The following is a 15,194-nucleotide window of genomic DNA, read 5'->3' on the forward strand; positions in this document are numbered from 1 at the left end:
TTTTTTGGTAATATAGCAGACACAATACACATGTTTTTGTATTTAAGGAAATGGAAATGGTTGTACATATATACAGATAAATATATATATTGCGTACGAAAATAAAACTTAGGGAAGAGTACTGCCTTCGTCGTCCATTGCACCGATTTGTTTTGTTGATTCTGCAACTGAATAGGGAGTTGTAACAAGAATATTGAAATCGAGGTGTTCCATATGGCCCTCTTTCTTGTTGCGATAGTCCAACATGAGTTCTTTGAATGTCTCAAAACTGCTGAATGAATGTAAAAGTTCAAATATTTCGCCGTTGCTTAAAATATCATCAAAGACCTTGTTTTTCCTAATATTAAGAATATTATTAGGCGAATTTTTGATTTGATTTTTTAAAATACTCAAGTTCCTCTGCAAAACGGCTTATATTAAAATCAGCCATGCGAGCACATAATTCATCAACAAAGAAAGTCTCAAAGGTATTTGCGTACTCTTGAAATATATCCATGTACTCTAGTTTATTTTCTTCGGTATTTTCCATGCGATTCCAATATTTCTCGAGAAAATTATTGTGAAGTTCCTGTATTCGGTATTTTATGGTATAGTTTATTAAATACAAAAAGCCAGGCCTTAGTCTAAGTCCAATAAACATTTTGTATTTTATTTTATAAAAACCTGGAAAGCTTCGCCAAGCACAATGTCTTCGATGTGGCCAATGACATCGTCGAAAAATTTGCTTCCCTGCGATTTGCCGATAATATCAATAGACTCGTCCGGTAACGTTGCTTCCATTCAAATAAAGTAATTAATTTTAACTTAACAAAATATATTTTCCCTTTTTTTTCTAAATTTTTGTTACAAAAATTATTTATTAACGGTTTTCCATCAAATTTTTCTGACAGCAAGCACCTAGTTAATATTGTTTGGTTTATCGTTGCTATAGAGCTTACGTCCCTTAAGTGACATACGCCCGATAACGTAGGCTCGTATTATAGATTTTATTAGTGGCTATTTTAACAGCATAATATATATACATACATATGTTTGCTGCATCAGTATTAAAAAATAATGGCTTCATAAAGATATTGATGCTACGCATCAGTTTTTTTTTATTTGAGACCACAATGTCCATTGAGCGCAAATTAATATTTTACTTCTATGGAAGAATAGAAATAAGAGCATAATGCCTGGGGCAGCTCAACAAAAACAGCCATAGATTGTCGATTCCATCAAGACTTCGCTTTGAGCAATTCGTCCGTTGCAATGATAACTACCAACTATATGATGCAATCATTTTTTAATCTAACATAAAATAAATAAATTTCATTCTGAAGGTGATAATTTACTCTTAGTAATCTTCACAACAGAACTGAAAATATCAAATTGATTTCTAAATCGGCTTTACATAGTCTCATGTTATACAAATGTACATCTAAAGCTGCTCAGTTTGTATCATTGCTTTTCTTTAGTTTTTTGTGTTACGTCAGCTTCTTCCAGTTTAGCAGCTGCACGGTCGGCTTTATTTTTTTCATACATCTGCATTAATTCTCGTTTGCTGGGAATTGGTTTAATATGTCCAGCTTGTACAAGATATTTTATTGACACCGTTGTACCACCTGTAAAATTAATTTAAAATATGTATTTAAGCATAAAAGAAATGAGGTACTACAAGTAAATTAAACTCTAATAAAATCGTTTCTATTAAACTAATGACTAAGATTAAAAATAATTCTCAAATATGTGATATATAAATACGAGTACTATCTCTATCAATACAGAATCAGCCAAAATGCGAAATTTGTTAGTATCTTTAGCAAGCTGCTAAATTTAACTAATATTATATTAACTACAACTTTGTTCGTTTTACTATCTGGTCCCTCTGTACGGTATTCTTTAAGAACCTAAAGTTAAACCAATTTACAATACCTTCCTCATACTATTTACTAAATTACTAAACTTATCGGCTGCACAACTCATTGCCACAAATGCGTGTTTTGTTTTTATATAACAAGTTAAATTATGAAATAGATAATTTTACCTACCTAATGTGACCGCATAACGTAAGGGTGTCGCCACCTTGTAACAGAGATAGGCAATTGCATAGTGACCCATGCTCGAATTTTGAAAACGTTCCACAATACTCTCACCAACATGCATATGCTGCAATAACAATGGAATATCTACACCACTAAATAGAAAGATGTTAATGAGCACAAATTTGTAATATCTATTGAATTGCATTCTTACCTTTTAGACAAATAATAGAAACCTCCAAACCAACCAATTGAGGTAACAACGTGAACTGGTATTAACACATACCAATATTTTTTATACATCAATTTGAATTTTGCGAATAGGCCAAGCTTAGATGCTTCACCAAAAATCTCCTCGTCCGCTAGAACGGGAGATGATTTTGTGTCGGTTTTACCCGCTAAGTCAGGTGATTTCTTTGTACTGAATGAATGCCGACTGCTTACAAATGGAGCAAGTGACGTGCACTGTATTGGGCCATGCGAATTCAGTAAAGACCATGATCTCACCTCGGTGCCGGCCAGAACAGTCAACGTCATGCGTTGGCGTTGTTGCCAAAAGGAAGTTTGCGCTAAACGCGACAACAGCCGAAAAGCTGTCATCCCTCAATCTTTTATTTTATTTGATATTTTCAATATTTGTTTTGCATTCCCTTCAATGACTTTATATGCTTAATATCTCTTACATTTACACCAAAATATAATTCGGTGGATGGTGAATGTGTAGTGTGCCGATACGGGTAAATACTCGATATTTTGTTAATGTACTGAGTACTTTTTGTACTCGTGCCCTTCATGCAAGTACTCAGGTAGGTATCGGTATACGGTTAAAGTATTTACTTAATTCACATTCAAGAATTTTCGTTTTGAAAATTTTTAACCATGCTGTAGTGGTACAAGCAGAGAACGTAAATTCATATGACGTTACGTTCTCTGGTACAAGTAGTGCCAAGTCCGAAAAATTTCGCTTCATTAAATTTTATAATTAAATCAGTTATATGTATTTTTTGTAGCAATTCAAGTATTGTTAGAACTGCAGGGCTGTAGCTGCTTTTTGTTATGGATTTATTTTCTTTTTCTTTGATGTTGTTAATTTCTTTTTGATAGCTCATTTCGATAAGTTTCCGATAAAAATTATATAGGACAGATTTGCACGTAATTTATAAGGCTTGCGAGATTACATATTTTTTCTATATATACATCGATTCCTTTATGCTTCTATATGTTATGTGAATATTAGAATACATTTGCACAAGTGCGCGCGGGTATATAGAGAAGACATTCATGGTATCGATTGTGTCTTTCGTAAATAATAATCAATCGCCACCGTCGAAAATTTTTCAGCAATATAATTGAATGCTAAGCAACACTGGTTTACGAATAGCACATTGTCCAACATTGTCTTGTTTATTCCAAAGAATTTAATTTTATTTGATAAATTGTTGAAACAGCGAAAATGTCGTCAGAAGATTTGACGAATACGACAGAGAACAAGAAGCCTATATTCCGAAACATTGACGCCGATGATGCTGATCCAGAAACTACGGAAATTGAGTCAGCATGCATGAATTGTTTTCGCTCTGGTCAAACTCGTTTGCTTCTTACTAAAATACCCTTTTTCAAAGAGGTGGTGCTCATGTCCTTTAAATGTGAACATTGTGGCTTTGAAAGTAATGAAATCCAATCTGCTTCGGAAATACAAAAAAAAGGTGTGCGTATCGAACTAAGCGTAAAAAATGCAGAAGACTTGAATCGAAGAGTGGTACGGTCAGATTATACATCTGTTAGTATACCAGAAGTAGAGCTGGAAATACCGTCTCAAAGTCAAAAGGGTGAAATAACCACGGTGGAAGGCATAATTGCGAGAACAATAAGAGGTCTAACTCAAGATCAAGAAGTTAGAAAAATAGAGCATCCCGAAGCGGCGGCATCTATTGATGCCTATATTCATAAATTAAACTCTTTAAGGGAATTGAAAAGTCATTTCACTCTTATTTTGGAAGATATAAGCGGAAATATCTTCGTTGAGAATCCTTTTGCACCGTCTTCGGACCCTAATTGTAAAATAATCCACTTTGAAAGACAAAAGGACCAAGACCGAATTCTTGGTATGTGAGCCTTTCTCCGTAATGAAATAAATAATAATTTTATCAAAACAGATATAGTCCTCTGTAAAAACATGTATACTTATATTAAACAATTGTCTCTTTTATCTTCTGCGTCAGGTCTTTATTCTCCAGAAGATTCACCTAATGCTGATGAAAATGATCATGATGATGAGAGCAGTGAGGCGCAAAAGAAAAATCTACTTAAACCTATTGCTGAGGATGCTTGGGGAATAGATGATCTAAATGGCGAGGTTTTACAGTTTCAAACATTATGCCAATTATGTGGCTCATCTTGTGAGACGAATATGAAACTAACCAAAATTCCACATTTCAAAGAAGTTGTTATAATGGCGACAGTATGTGAAACGTGTGGTTGTAAAACGAATGAAGTGAAATGTGGCGGAGGAATTGAGGAAATGGGTATTCGTTTTGAAGTCCGAGTGGAAAATAAGGAAGATTTTAGTCGCGATGTACTAAAATCTGAAACGTGCAGCCTTAAAATTTCAGAACTGGACTGTGAAGTTGGACCATCAGCTCTTGGCGGACGTTTCACCACAGTTGAAGGTATTTTGGTAGCAATGAAAGACCAACTGCAAAACGAAGGTTGCCTGTTTAGAGATTCAGCTGATGATGAGATTAAGAACCGGCTTGAGAGTGTCATTGATAAGTTTGATCAAATACTGGCATCGAAATTACCCGTAACTTTAATTTTGGATGATCCAGCTGGTAATAGTTATGTTCAATCCTTGGCAGAATGTGACGAGATAGATAGCAATTTGATAATAGAAAAATACGAACGTAGTTTTGACCAAAACGAAGAGCTGGGACTTAACGATATAAAAACAGAAGATTACTAAGTTTAAAACCGAGTAACTAAAATAAAATAACTTATGTAAAGAAACAAAAAGTGCACGATTTTTTTTATAAATATCAACACATGAGCCAGCCTCAGTCGTTGACAACGAAGCGTACAAACCGTTATCTGATTATGATGAAATACGAATACAAATAGCACGGATAACATACAACAAAACTACAAAATTTAATACAGTACTATCTCGATAATCCGGACACCCTTAATGTTAGGGGTCGTCCGGATTATGGGGGTGCCCGGATTATAGATGATTTTTTTTTTTTTTTTCGACTAAACGTTGTTTTTTGAAATGAACATAACGCAATTCAGATATATGTATGTACATAAATAGTTTTATTAAATACAGTACAATCATACTTACATAATAATATGTACATCTGTACATAATCAAACATTTTTTTTATTTATTTATTTTATTTATTTATTATTAAAGTCAAAACATACAACCATAGGTTATTTTTACAATGATTGACCTTAAGAATAGTTGACATAAAAGGATTAACAGTAAAATCAAAATTAAAATTAAAATTACAGATAGTAGTAAAGAAGTATAAGTTGGAGAAAGTATTAAAAGGAAAGTAAGGTAAAAAATAGTGGTAGCAGGAGTAGGGATTAATGGGAAGAGATTTAAAGTACATTCAGCAATTTTCGGCAAGATAGCGAAGCAATTTATTTTTGAAACACGAGCTTTCTTTTATACGTTTAATTTTGTAAGGTAAGGTATTCCAAAGACGGACAGAGAACACAAAGTATTGACGTTCAGTCACCAAACAACTGTATTTCATCGGGACTATGTTTAACGAGCGGCAGGACTTTGAAGGCATAAGTCGATCTTTGAGGTATCTGGGTTTTTGAGTGTTTATGATCTTGTGGAGTAAAACTAAACATTTAAACCTAAGCAAGTCGTTAAAGGATACGGAAGCAATTTTTTTCGCAAATACTGAAATTTGGTCATAACGTTTTTTACAGTACACGTACCTAGCAATGTTGTTATACAAAACATTAAGCTTACTACGACACACACTATCACAAGGAGTATATAACTCGCAACCATACAGTAACGTTGGTAACAAATACGTTTTAGCTAGTAGCAGTCGAGTGTTTACTGGTGTAAAATATTGAGTTGTCCATAAATTTCGGAGCATACCATAAACTTTGCCTATGACAGTAAAAATGTGGTTGCTCCATGTCAAAGTTCTATTAAATGTAACCCCTAGATTTTTAACATTGTCCACATATTTAATCTCAGCGCCATTTAGTTTGACTTGTGTATAGCCATCGAGCTTGATATATTTTTTGTAAATAACGATGCATTGGGACTTATCAGGATTAAGAATTAACCCATTTTCAGAAGCCCACTTGCTTGTGAGGCTCAAGTCAGAATTCATATTGCTTATGCAAATATCAATGCAGCTAATGGGACAACTAACATATAATTGAACGTCATCAGCATATACATGGACATCACTATATTTAATCACACCGAACAAATCGTTAATGTACAAGACAAATAAAAGAGGGCCAAGGATAGAGCCTTGAGGTACACCTCTGGTTACAGGGAGAAAGTTTGACATGGTATTATCACTACATACGGCTTGTAATCGGTCACTAAGAAACGTTTCTATAAGAGTCAAGGCCGACGTTGAAAAGCTAAATAAGTTTTTAAGCTTCAGAATTAAGAGCTTATGGTCTACGGAGTCAAATGCCTTTGAATGGTCAAGTAGAGTTAGAAAGGTCACATGCCTTTTGTCAATGTTGAGCCTTATATCATCAGACACTTTTAGGAGTGCTGTGGTGCAGCTCCTACTACATCTAAACCCCGACTGCAATGTGTTCACCAAGGCGTTGCTATTCAAAAACGTGTTTATTTGGCGATGCATAATACGCTCAAGAACTTTGGATAAGAACGGCAGTATTGCAATCGGGCGGTAGTCTCCATTCGCTTTCTTAATAGGTATGATTTTGGCTTTCTTCCAAGAGTTGGGAAAGATTGACGTGGTTAAGACGGTATTCAGAGCATAGGTAAGATATTTTAAGATCTTTGGTAACAGGCATTTTATAAATTTTGGATGAATTCCATCCAGACCGGCCGCATTCGACTTGACACTAAGTATGGACTGTACTACCTCACAATCATCGACACATTCAAAACAAAAACTGGACATCACAACGTTAAGATTAGAATTGTAATTGTCGTAACATATATTATTAACAGAGCAGGGCAAGCGCACAAAATTCTCATTTAGTACATTTACATTAACATCACCTAGATCTAGCATAGGTTGATTTTTGTTCCCAATCCCGATCGCACGTATTTTGTTCCACGTCTGCTTCGAACCCACTGCAGTATGTACTATTTCAAAAAAATTATTAATTTTGGTCTGCTGCGAGTTCGCCAGCAACATTTTATCTGCAGTTTCTTTAAATCGTCTTAAAACTAAAATATCCATAGCCGAAGCGTCAATTTGTTCTGCCCATTGTATAGCCTAGGAAAAAATATTTTTTGCTTCACCGCTACTTATAGTATTTACCGCTTCAACTATGGTGCAATCAGAATCAGCTTCTTCTATATTATTATTTTCCACCACAGACTGTACAATTTCCTGATCAGAAAAATCGTAGTCGAATTCATCTATTCCTTTCGCCCAATTATTTATGAATTCAATGTCATTCTGTGAGTCTGGATTAATTGATGCGATGATAGTTTGAATTTCATTCAAATCTGGATTATTGACTGTAAGTTGAGCCAGAGGTATCGAATCTTCCTCGGTCCATTCTTCGCTGTGACTCCCCAACAACTCCTTCCAACTGTGTACAATATTTTGTTGTGATATACCTAACCACGCATTGTTTAAAAATGTAACAGCATTTCGCAGCGTAAAGTTTTTTAATGCAATTACTTGCATTATAAATTACAGGCAGATCAAAATTTTTAAATGATCGTGGATTAACTGATTTGCCTATTACCAACAATGGTAACTTATGTGTGCCAGAAGCGTTACAACAAGGCATAAAAGTTATACGATCTTTCGAAATTTTTCTACCGGATGCGGATTTTTCGTGCGAGTGCACCATTGTTGTTGTAGGAATAACTTTCCAAAAAGCTGCAGATTCATCTGCATTATAAATCTGCTCATTGTCTAGCTCCATTTCTTCAATGATATTTTTAAGTTTCTGCCTAAACGGTTCTACTGCAGAGACATCACTGCTAACTTTTTCACCACAAATTCTTAATTTTCTTATGCCATGTCGTGCTTTAAACTTTTCGATCCAACCTAGACTTGCTGTAAAATCGTTTTTGCCAGTTATTTGATTGTAGAAATATTTTGCTTTGGTTTGAATCATTTCGGTTGATATAGGAATATGCTGGTGCCTCTGTTGGATAAACCAAGACATTAAGGCCTCCTCCATATCAGCATGTTCTCTAAGCTTCATAGTCTGCCTTTTTTCTGAAAAGTGTCACTAAGTTAATTAATTGTAAACTAAATTTAATTAAATGTTCACTAACCAGGTTTCTGTTCACATTTAGTCGCGAATTTTCTAATGGCATCACGTTTCTTTTTTATGTCAAAAACAGTAGATTTGTTGACACCAAATTCTGTTTCAAACCATCTTAATGATTTTCCTTTATCAAGGAGATCTAAAATCTCACATTTTTTCTGAAGAGTAAGGGTTTTATGAGCCCTTTTATTAAATTTTCCACTGCTCATAATAATAATGTCCACTCAATTCAGTTTGTCACTAAAGAATAAACACAACGCGTGATTTATGCTGTTGCATTTCGTATACATATATTGTTGTTAAAGTACCGCTATTTTACGAAAAACTCACAAAGCAAACTAAAAATTAAAATACATATGTATGTACATATTGCGAATCAAATTTGAAAAATGTCCGGATTATAGAGTAAAAAATGTTAAACTGTCCGAATTATAGCAGTTGTCCGGATTATAGATGTGACCGGACTACCGCGTGTCCGGATTATCGAGATAGTACTGTAGTTTCATCATTGGGGTCACAATCTCTAACAAAAATTACACATGGTGAAAAGATTTTTGAAGTTACGTAGCAGACTGTTATTCGGCTCTGAGCGGATTTGACATTTGTGCTGACGTCACAAAATTTAGCTTGGGGTACTGGCATACGATAAAAATCAGAACTTTGCACATTTGTGTTCACCGTATTCGTAAACAAAGCAGTGGCATGAGTATTGGCTGTGTTGATTTTTATCACTACCACAAGCTAGATTTTGTGAAACATATCCCAAGTGACGGCAACACATCTGCCAAATTCGCTCAGAACCGAATAAAATTTTGCTACGTAGAACGCCTTTTCACCATAACTCTATAGACATGCTTTCGTTCGGAGTCGACTATAGACATGCCTTGACTAAAACAAAAAATTAATACCAGACGACAAGACAGAAGTTACCAGATAGTACGAGTTTTCACATCTAGAAATTAAGATAGTTGCAAGGTGGATTTAATAAGGTGACAGCATTCACCCAGCTGAATTTTTCGCCGTAGGTATGGCTTACGTCAAAATGATATGCTTTGTTTGTATGTATTGGTATGTTTCCATTCGTATGTTTACATTTGCTTGCTAATTTTGACATGATGCTTGCACCAAACGCAACAACAAATACATGTAGGGTTTTACTTATATGTGTTTGCTGTCACCTGTAATAAATTCGCCTTGGATAGTTGTTAAGCATATGTTTATAAGCACAGGTCCAAGGTGGATTTAATAAGGTGACAGCATTCACCCAGCTGAATTTTTCGCCGTAGGTATGGCTTACGTCAAAATGATATGCTTTGTTTGTATGTATTGGTATGTTTACATTCGTATGTTTACATTTGCTTGCTGATTTTGACATGATGCTTGCACCAAACGCAACAACAAATACATGTAGGGTTTTACTTATATGTGTTTGCTGTCACCTGTAATAAATTCGCCTTGCACAGGTCTATGCACACGAGGTATTCAGTCTTAAGGCTAGTACTAACTTCACAACCGTGAAAGCAACATTCATTCCGCTTGCCGTGAAATGTTGCTAGCAACTCTGGTTGTCAAATGAGAAGAAACGTTAAATTTATGATCATTGCTCCAGTAGCAATTGGCAAATTTTGGTAAGAAGTGTTTTTAAATTAGCACACATATACATATATTGGGACAAAAAATATAAAGAAGATTTACTTATACTCGTTGCGAAGGCGTTTCGCTTAACCGAACAGTGGGTTATCGTTCAATTTTAAATGACATGTGTATTTTAAATATATACATATATATATCTATATAATTGCAGCGCATACCCTTTTACGTGTTTGGCCGAGCGCCTCCTCCTATTTGTAGTGTACGTCTTGATGTTGTTTCACAAATGGAGAGACCTACAATTTCAAGCCGACTCCGAGCGGCAGATATTTTTTTTGAGGAGCTTTTTCATGACAGAAATACATTCGGATGTTTGCCATTGTCTGCCGAGGAGCGACCGCTATTAGAAAAAACTGTTTCTTTATTTTGGTCTTTCACCGAGATTCGAACCTACGTTCTCTCTGAATTCCGAATGGTAATCACTAAATAGCTGTAAAAAAATGTTTCTGGCATCATGTCACAGCCATGTTGCGCTGTGTACTCATGGCGTGAATTGAGTACTACTTTGCCGTGAGAAGCATACGAAATTTCACGCATATTTTACGGCAATGCATTTGTATGGATTTTCACAGCTATTACACGTGAAACGCGAAGTTAGTACTATGATTTATGTTGAACGTGTAAACGTACAAAGTAATATTAAGTGATCAAGCATTAAAATCAAATAAATCAAGTAAGTAGTGTTGCCATTAGTTTTTGACTTTTATTTAGCTATAGAGAGACGTTTTGTTCGAGAAATACGGGTTTCTCTCTTTCTATGCGAGCTATTTTTCCATTTGATAGTTTTACAATTACAGTGTCAGTTTTTACCAGAAAATTTAGGGAACAAAGTTAACAATGGTAAGATGTGTAGATACTATCATTCTTGTAATAATGGAAAAGTTAATTAGTTTTAAGCAATGTGGCAGCTTTATTGTTTGTCAGTGCCAGCTGTTTGGTAGCTCTCATCCAGTCTTGTTGTGTAACTTTGGTGATCTATATTAAATATTGTGGGTTTTATTGCATTTATAATTTAAGGAAAACGCTTATTCCATTTTATTTTTTCTTCAAGGTTTATAATATGTCTGCTTCAGCGGCGCGCAATTCCCATGGTCTCCTTAAACGTGCGTGGAACGAGATTCCCGACATTGTTGCTGGGTCGGTGTTAGCGCTCTTAGGATTAGGATTGGCTACTGTCGGTGTTGCCGGGTATTATTCTAAGGACGGTGATAATCGACGTTACAAAACGGGATATGTTGTAATGCGTCCCGATGATCCACGTGCTGAAAAAGTTCGGAAAGATTAAGTAGTTTACATGGAAAGCTGAGTTATTTTTTAAACCAAGAAATGTTAGAAAATGGCAAAAATAAAGGTGACGAAATTGTAAGACTCACTTGTGGCCAATTCAATTGGGTCCAACAACGTAGTGATATAATTTGACTAAATAGAAAGTGCATGGTTGGATTCCTACTACTTAACAGGTTGACTGGGTCCAAACAACCGGGAAATATGGCTCCTATTAGCCTACAATTAATTTTTACACATAATGGTAAAATATTAATTTAGGATTAAAAAATTCACTTAATTTGATGAAATTCGAAATTAGAGAGAAATTCCGTCAATTTCTCGTATGGCGGCACGTTAGCACACATTAACAGTAACATAAGAGTACCCTAAGAGTCAAACGCGTCGCAGCTTCAGTAATTACAATTATGATTTTGATCGTGTTTAATATTTTATCTTGCAAAACATCGCAACTAGTTAATTTTTATTCCAGAGGAGGTTTGAGCAAGTTTAGTATTTTGTGACATTCCGGTAAATGTCCAGTGTAAAGTAAGTTCAAGATATCTTGTCAGAGGAGGAGAATGAAGAAAATGCGGATAATGGTTTTCATATGAGTATAGAAAATAGGAAATCTACTACTGAAAGTGAAATAAATAAGACGTTTGAAACTATTAAAGGAAACCTTCAACTTTCCGATTCACAGGAAGAAACAAGTTGCCAAGGTGAAAGGAGGAAAAAAACCAGCCAATTTGAATTGTCATACTAACAAGCCAAGCAGTATACATGGTTCCGACCGTTCCCACGACAGTCGGTTCTACGTTACCGGAACGACCCGGATTTATATCCGGCCAAGGACTGTCACTTCAGCAGCATTCCCCGTAAATGTATGGGGAATGTTTATGCTGCTACAACAACAACAACAACAACATGGTGGGATATATCAAGAACTTCATACATGCAAAGAGTTCTGCGATATTCACCGGTTGACACCAGCGGTTATATGGGTCTTTTGAACTAACGGAAAAATTCTGAATTTTATTTTATTTTCAGTTTTTTTTATATTCATTTATTAGTATTAATAATACTTTACATTGCATAAGCAGACAGAAGCTGCGTAATTTATGATCTTGTTGCGGTTTTGGACCTTATTTTTAATTCCGGTTGTATGCGCCGAAGAGGTCAAACCAGCCAAAATTTAGGGTTGTTAACGGTTAATATTGGTATGTCATCGACTTTCACTTTTAACTGCAGTTTGACCTCCATCGTCCAGGTGTTAATGAGGTCGCCATGGCAAGCGGTTCTATGTACCTGAATGGGGTTTCCCCGGCCAGGGACTGGCACCCCAGGAAACTAACCCTGCATAGTGCGCTGATCACGTAACACCCCCGACAGTCGCTTCTACGTTACCGGAACTACCCGGATTTATGTCCGGCCAAGGACTAACACTTCAGCAACTTTCCCCGTACATGTTCATGATGCTTTAGCAACAACAACCTTAATGGGTTTTCCGCGACCAAAGAACTGCCGCCCCAGTAAACTAACCCTGCCTAGTGTGCTGAACCTGTCCCCTCGTTTCTTTACGTTTTGTTTTTGTTGTTGCTGTAGCAGCATAAACATTCCCCATACTTACATACGGGGAATGCTGCTGGAGTGACAGTCCTTGGCCGGATATAAATCCGGGTCGTTTCGGTAACGTAAACCGACTGTTGTAGTATGATTATAAGTCGGATATGCCTTAACATTAATATTCATAAACATTTTGTTTTGGTTTTTATTTTATTGTCCACTTATGCATTCACTTTGCTGTGCCGTTTAAATAGAGTATCATATTTCTTCAAAGGTTCATTACACTTGAAACTAAACGCAAACATAGCTAACGTATTGTTTTATGTGCGGCGCGTGAATGCTAGAATCATATTACACAAGTAAACACCGAAAAATTGTTATTGGCTTGCATTGACAAAAATTGCTATAAAAACGCTTGTACGTAGTATGTAAGAAAGAAGAAAGAAAACAATCGTTTTACAAGCTGGATGTCTAGCTTGAAATGATAAAATAAAATAAATATATTTCAAATAACAAACAATACTTTCTTTAAATAAATATATCTCTTTACACTGTCGTGGAAACGTTTCTTTTCATCTCTTCTCGTTTTTTTCTTTACGTTTTGTTATGGTTTGCTGGTCACGAAGCATGTATTCGTCCAGACGTTGGTGACAGTTACACTTTCCCGAATAAGTAAGCGGGTAACGATGCTTATCAGCTCTCATTCTGCTCCTTCATCACTTCTGATAACTTGTTCTGCCAATACTTTCTATCATCCACTTACTGTAGTTTGCTATTTCGTTGCCATTTAACCTTCCTATACCCGCGCGTTGGTCTGTGAGACCGAGAAAATGATTTTACGTAAATTTTTGTTTTTCCAGAAACTCTACAAAGTTGAATTTACTGCTAGCTTCCGCTTTTCTTGCAAGCTCTATATTAGTGTTGATTTGGCGTTTGCACTAGACAGGCGTGTTGGTGAATTTTATAAAAATTGGTCTGTGAGACCGACGCGGGTATATGTGTAATTTTTTGTGAAGTTAAAGCAGTTATTTTGTTTTTTGTTTCTTTCTTATTTTTTTACGTTTTACTATTTTGCAGGTACTTTTTAATATTATAATGAATGAAGAGCAAATCAGACTACTTTTAGAGGAAAAAAATTCAACTTCTGATTATGAGGATGAAAATGACAGCGACGTTGAAGACTTTGTTGCAGGAATTCCCATGGCAGCCGGTTCTACGTTACCAGAATGACTCGGGTTTTCTTTCCCGACCAAGGGCTGCCGCCCCAGTATACTAGCCCTGTCTAGTGTACAGTATTTTACCGTAAATCTCACGTCACAGGAGCAACTCATAGCAGCCAGTTTGCTCCAAATACTTCTCTTCCGGGCTGGCGTCGAACCCAACCCCGGACCTGAAGTATTCTACTGCTGCATTTGCCACAAACGGCTCCACCCGAACTCCACCTCGGTTAGGTGTAACCAGTGCAACGGGTGGTGCCATCTTAAGACCTGCTCAGGCCTTAAGACACACAGGGAGTGGTCCACAAGGTATGTGGCCACGTGTTGCTCCCGCTCACAGGCGGCCCCCGCCTCTACGGCTACACTGCCCTCAGTGCCGGCACTTCACACCGCCGCCACTAATAACACCTCCACGGTAAGGAGCCCCCAAGAGCAACACAACTCCCTTTCAAACCCACAACCCTCCTGCTCCTACCCCAGTGCGGGGACAAACCAGCAGCTCTTGGTCCCCCGCACAGTCTGCTCCGTGTGTCAGACCGTAGTGCCTCGGAACTTGTCAACAGTTCAATGCAATTCTTGCAGTGGCTGGTGCCATTTTCGGAGGTGCTCCGGCCTGCACACCACCCGTGAGTGGACACGTGACTACGTTGCCCCCTGCTGCAGAGCTCTGCACCCGCAACCGCCCCCAGAGGCGCGGCCACCAGACAACATCAGGCCATTACCTATTTTGCGGAATGCACAGCAGGACCAATGCAGACAACATCACGCATCCCTCATCCCCCGAATTACGACGACGCTCCCGCGAAGCTTCAAGCTTTTGCAACTGAACTGCAACGGACTAACGAGTAAGATTGACGAGATAGTCGACTTCATGAGTCGGTTCGGAATTAAGATAGCTGCGGTCCAGGAGACAAAACTGCACGCTAGCTCTCCCCTGATTACCAGGGACGGCTATAACGTGCACCGAAAGGACCGCGAGCGAGACAACGGTGGTGGC

The 15,194-nt window shown here is 36.9% G+C and overlaps 4 protein-coding genes across 4 annotated transcripts; 2 read left to right on the plus strand and 2 right to left on the minus strand.

The window, feature by feature from the left end:
- Nucleotides 1-947, minus strand: LOC128856904 (ADP-ribosylation factor-like protein 2-binding protein). Its single transcript, XM_054092335.1, has 3 exons — nt 664-947; nt 390-568; nt 1-337 (listed from the first exon to the last, which is right to left on the minus strand). Exons 1-3 carry the CDS (start codon nt 778-780, stop codon nt 109-111), a joined length of 525 nt encoding a protein of 174 aa, XP_053948310.1. The 5' UTR covers nt 781-947; the 3' UTR covers nt 1-108.
- A 105-nt stretch (nt 948-1,052) lies between these two features.
- On the minus strand, nt 1,053-2,827 carry LOC128856903 (protein FAM210A). The gene is made up of 3 exons (XM_054092334.1): nt 2,236-2,827; nt 2,031-2,176; nt 1,053-1,604 (listed from the first exon to the last, which is right to left on the minus strand). The coding sequence occupies exons 1-3, from the start codon at nt 2,619-2,621 to the stop codon at nt 1,441-1,443; spliced, it is 696 nt and encodes a 231-aa protein (XP_053948309.1). The 5' UTR covers nt 2,622-2,827; the 3' UTR covers nt 1,053-1,440.
- A 530-nt stretch (nt 2,828-3,357) lies between these two features.
- On the plus strand, nt 3,358-5,354 carry LOC128856902 (zinc finger protein ZPR1). Its single transcript, XM_054092333.1, has 2 exons — nt 3,358-4,126; nt 4,244-5,354. Exons 1-2 carry the CDS (start codon nt 3,475-3,477, stop codon nt 4,981-4,983), a joined length of 1,392 nt encoding a protein of 463 aa, XP_053948308.1. The 5' UTR covers nt 3,358-3,474; the 3' UTR covers nt 4,984-5,354.
- Nucleotides 5,355-11,041: 5,687 nt separating this feature from the next.
- Nucleotides 11,042-11,523, plus strand: LOC128856905 (uncharacterized). The gene is made up of 2 exons (XM_054092336.1): nt 11,042-11,140; nt 11,203-11,523. The coding sequence occupies exon 2, from the start codon at nt 11,212-11,214 to the stop codon at nt 11,434-11,436; it is 225 nt and encodes a 74-aa protein (XP_053948311.1). The 5' UTR covers nt 11,042-11,140; nt 11,203-11,211; the 3' UTR covers nt 11,437-11,523.
- Nucleotides 11,524-15,194: the final 3,671 nt, after the last annotated feature.

This window comes from Anastrepha ludens, chromosome 3, assembly GCF_028408465.1.
Source record: "Anastrepha ludens isolate Willacy chromosome 3, idAnaLude1.1, whole genome shotgun sequence".
NCBI lineage: Eukaryota > Metazoa > Arthropoda > Insecta > Diptera > Tephritidae > Anastrepha > Anastrepha ludens.

Bases quoted from the DNA above. Each gene is read 5' to 3' on its own strand.
- LOC128856904 (XM_054092335.1), bottom strand. From the start codon at position 780: ATGGAAGCAACGTTACCGGACGAGTCTATTGATATTATCGGCAAATCG. The intron at 569-663 runs GTTTTTATAAAA...TACCGAATACAG, and splicing joins TGCTTGGCGAAGCTTTCCAG to GAACTTCACAATAATTTTCT. The intron at 338-389 runs GTATTTTAAAAA...TCTTAATATTAG, and splicing joins CGTTTTGCAGAGGAACTTGA to GAAAAACAAGGTCTTTGATG.
- LOC128856903 (XM_054092334.1), bottom strand. From the start codon at position 2,621: ATGACAGCTTTTCGGCTGTTGTCGCGTTTAGCGCAAACTTCCTTTTGG. The intron at 2,177-2,235 runs GTAAGAATGCAA...CTTTCTATTTAG, and splicing joins TTCTATTATTTGTCTAAAAG to TGGTGTAGATATTCCATTGT. The intron at 1,605-2,030 runs GTAGGTAAAATT...TTAATTTTACAG, and splicing joins ACGTTATGCGGTCACATTAG to GTGGTACAACGGTGTCAATA.
- LOC128856902 (XM_054092333.1), top strand. From the start codon at position 3,475: ATGTCGTCAGAAGATTTGACGAATACGACAGAGAACAAGAAGCCTATA. The intron at 4,127-4,243 runs GTATGTGAGCCT...CTTCTGCGTCAG, and splicing joins GGACCAAGACCGAATTCTTG to GTCTTTATTCTCCAGAAGAT.
- LOC128856905 (XM_054092336.1), top strand. From the start codon at position 11,212: ATGTCTGCTTCAGCGGCGCGCAATTCCCATGGTCTCCTTAAACGTGCG.